This window comes from Hoplias malabaricus, chromosome 5 (genome assembly GCF_029633855.1).
Source record: "Hoplias malabaricus isolate fHopMal1 chromosome 5, fHopMal1.hap1, whole genome shotgun sequence".
NCBI lineage: Eukaryota > Metazoa > Chordata > Actinopteri > Characiformes > Erythrinidae > Hoplias > Hoplias malabaricus.
The window spans coordinates 58,336,788-58,340,554 of NC_089804.1; the positions used below are offsets into that span (position 1 = coordinate 58,336,788).

Below are 3,767 nucleotides of genomic sequence, written 5' to 3' on the forward strand. Positions count from 1 at the left end.
CACACACACACACACACACACTACAATCATAATCACCACAGTGCAACTCAAAATCCAAAAGCCTCAAAGAAAGAGAAAAAATAAAAAATCACAGACATCACAAAAAAAAAAAAAAGTAGCTGCTGAGCATGCTGGGAGCTCCCCCATGAGTCTCAGCTCCTCCCAGTCCTTGGCCACTTGTACCACCACTGGGTTGTGTATTTAAAAGAGTGACAACAGTTTTACTAAAAATTAAAGCAAAAATTACATTGTTTTCAGTTAAATATAAATATTCATTCATTCATTATCTGTAACCCTTATCCAATTCAGGGCGGCTGTGGGTCCAGAGCCTACCTGGAATCATTGGGCGCAAGGCGGGAATACAACCTGGAGGGGGCGCCAGTCCTTCACAGGGCAACACACACTCACACATTCACTCACACACACACACCTACGGACACTTTTGAGTCACCAATCCACCTACCAACGTGTGTTTTTGGAGCGTGGGAGGAATAAATAAATATTAAGTAATATTAATATTACATAATTTTGATATATATTCTTATATATTATACTTACATAAGTAATATTATACATGTTCGTTATAAGCAGAGTGTAAGTGTATTTTTAACATTTTACATTAAAGAGATGTTAAAATGTACAGTATTTCACTGTTTTACAGAAACTGTACTCAACCTTAGAGTTTACAGTCTTTTATTTTCATGGTTTGACAGTTTTTCACCGTAAATGTATTTAATAGACATTCTATTACATTAAATTATAAAATACATGAAATATAAAATATACATGTTTAAAGTTATTGGTGCTTCCCTGCCACGGAAATCACTGTTAATATTATTGTGGGGTATTAACGTTTGACCAGTGTTTTTACATAGAATAATTATTAACGATAATAATAAAAAACTAATAATAATAATAATAAACTAAGTTCTAAAGTTATTCAGGAAGTTTGTATCAAACAAGAGTCCTTCGTATTCCTCCGTGCTCCTGATGTAGCTCTCACTTTCTCTGCGGCTGGTGGCCCATGTCTTATTTTAGGAACGGGACCTCGCTGTGTTTTCAGTGAAACTCTGACACAGTGTGAGACTCTACAGCTCTCGCTGAGGTAAAGCCAGAGATGAAATGCAAATCTGAGGCAAATGTATCTGAACAGCTGTCTGTCTCCATGGAAACAACCTCCAGACCCTCAGGGCTTTAGTAACTGATACAGATCTGATACAGGTCTGATACAGGTCTGATCTGCTGAAGCTTAATGAGGCTGTGTTCAGACCCAAAGCTGTAGAACTGTCCTCGTGAGGAGCTCCGAGACCCTGCAGCCCTCAACACCTTCAACAACAGCCTTAACCCTGTTTATATCAGCATTACTTTAGCATCATTTTAGTCACTCTGTATAAATATATATTTAAATATAATACACAGTGACTAAAATTATACTAAAGAAATGCTGATACACACACACACACACACACACTCACACACACACACACACACACACACACACACACACACACACACACACACACACACACACTGTGGCACGAGTCAACTCTGTCAGTCGTGGGAATCAAACTAGTGACCTTCAGCATGCTTCTGTAACTCTTAAACATAAATGTTCTCTGAGGAACGCCATAGAAGAACCATGTTTGGTTCCATAAAGAACCATTTTTGCCACTACATTTAACCCTTCCTCACACTCCCACGCCCCTGAAGAACACAGCAGTGATTCTTCTGTGGCACACTCTGTAGCAGCTTTAATTTCAGAGTGAATCTTTACTCGACTGATGCTGCTCCCCTGAAGAGAGCTGTGAAATATTACAGAGATGAGGGCACCCTGCTTCAGTGATTAGAACGTTCTAGTTCACTGCTGTTTTTGCTTTCATTTTAGAGTCTAACGATTAATCACTGACGTCTTTCTACTTCAAAGTGATCCAGAAGGAAAAGCACAGAGTGCTCCACTCCCCCTCACCACAGCTCACTCTCTCAGGACCGAAGGAGGTTAGAAATGAAGAGTGTTGGACTTTGCCTCTCACTGCAGTTCATATTCTAACACAGTGACAGGACTTCTGCAGCGTTTAGGACTTCCCTGGACATCTACACTTTCCCTGGACATCTGTCTAAAACAAACAGGAAAGCATTTAAAAGCAGAAACGTCAGACAGAAATGTTCTACACTTACAGCCAGAAGAAGGAGCTGAAAGGAGATAATCCTCATCCTGAAAATCCTGAGGGTGAAAATTCCACAATTTTACAATCCGACTACAACTGAGAAACGTCCACACGGTGTCTCAAAGAACATCAGACAACTTCACATTCACATCTCTCTCTCTCTCTCTCTCTCTCTCTCTCTCTGTCTCTCTCTCTCTCTCTGGCACTCTCTCTCTCTCTCTCTCTCACAGGTCCCCTCGCCCATAACCACTAATGGCCCTGAGGGTTCAGGTGCTGTGGGAGGGGCCCATGTTTATTCTTCTCCCTCCGTCCCTCCCCCTTACACACACACACACACACACACACACACACACACACACACACACACACACTCACACACACACACACACAAAACAGGACTGTCCAGTTGCCACAAGGCACAAGTATGATACTACACTAGACTATTCTCCACCTGTAATTAATGGACTTAAAATATTTAGACTCTTGTGCAGCTTTTGTCCAGAACAGAGGGGTATTGATAAATCAGGAGTGTGATCCTTTGTGAAGTTTGATTAATGAATAAAGACACAGCATCTGTCAAATCAATTACACTTTATTTAAATAGTGCTTATCACAACAGAAAGTCCTCACAGCTGTACAGAGATCCGGGTCCAAGCCTGAGCCGAGGGCAACAGTGGCATGAAAAAGTCAGAGCACGAGGAAGAAACACTGAGAGGAAGCAAATCTCATAAGAGGAAACCTATCCTCATCTGGTCGACAGCTGAGAGCAAAACAAACAGCAACACAGCAGTAAAACCGACAGAGATAAGAGAGGTATTATATTAATGTGGAGGTAAAATATTAGTGATGCCGCTGTGAGAGGGAGCAGGAGGTGGAGGGTGATTATGTGGGAGAATAAAAGCAGGTGTAGAGTCCGTTTGAGCTATGGCCAAACATGATGCTGTGGGAGAGACAAGGCCAAGACCTTGTACAGGACGCGTGGGGGCGGGGCCTGGATCAGGGCAACACCAGGGAGAGCAGCAGGAGCAGGGCATCTCCATTACAGAGTGAGGTCTGGAGAGGTCTGGTGAACACCAAAAAACGAATAAAAGAGCTGTAACTAGGGCAGTAAGACAGGGTTAATACAGTGTAGTGATAATATGTGAAACCAGCTCTAACACCAGTGGAGAAAGGTCACTCTTAGTGTTTTGAGAAACCAGAAAGTTCACATTTGTGAATTTGAAAACTTTCTGCATGTTTTCACGAATATTAATTGGTTTCATGAACCAGAAAAGTTCATTCCCAGCTAAGACCAGAGAAGAGCTTTTCTTCAGAAGGATCCAGAAAGATCTCAGAGCCTCAGATAAAGTGTAATGGCACAGTGGAGCTGGACAGGTCATTTGCAGAGTGTTATAGAAATAAATAAAAGGGAAATAAAACAGGAAAGTGCTCCACCTGTGTGTGTTTGTGGGGCTGTGACCAACGAGACTCGCTATTTTTCTCCACCGTTCACAGGCTCCTCAGGACTCTGCATCATTTCCACATGTGCATCATATCTCACTCTGTTCTGACTGCGCTGTAAACAGTGGATTAACCATGACTCTGTCCTGACTCTATCCCTTT

General features: G+C 42.0%; 1 protein-coding gene across 1 annotated transcript in view; it reads right to left on the reverse strand.

The window, feature by feature from the left end:
* Nucleotides 1-2,320, reverse strand: part of cdh26.1 (cadherin 26, tandem duplicate 1) — a 35,071-nt gene extending 32,751 nt beyond the window's left edge. Inside the window, exon 1 of the mRNA XM_066672570.1 lies at nt 2,176-2,320. Within this exon, the coding sequence (XP_066528667.1) occupies nt 2,176-2,211 (36 nt within the window). The 5' untranslated portion in view covers nt 2,212-2,320. The remainder of the gene's footprint in view (nt 1-2,175) is intronic.
* Between the last annotated feature and the right edge of the window lie 1,447 nt (nt 2,321-3,767).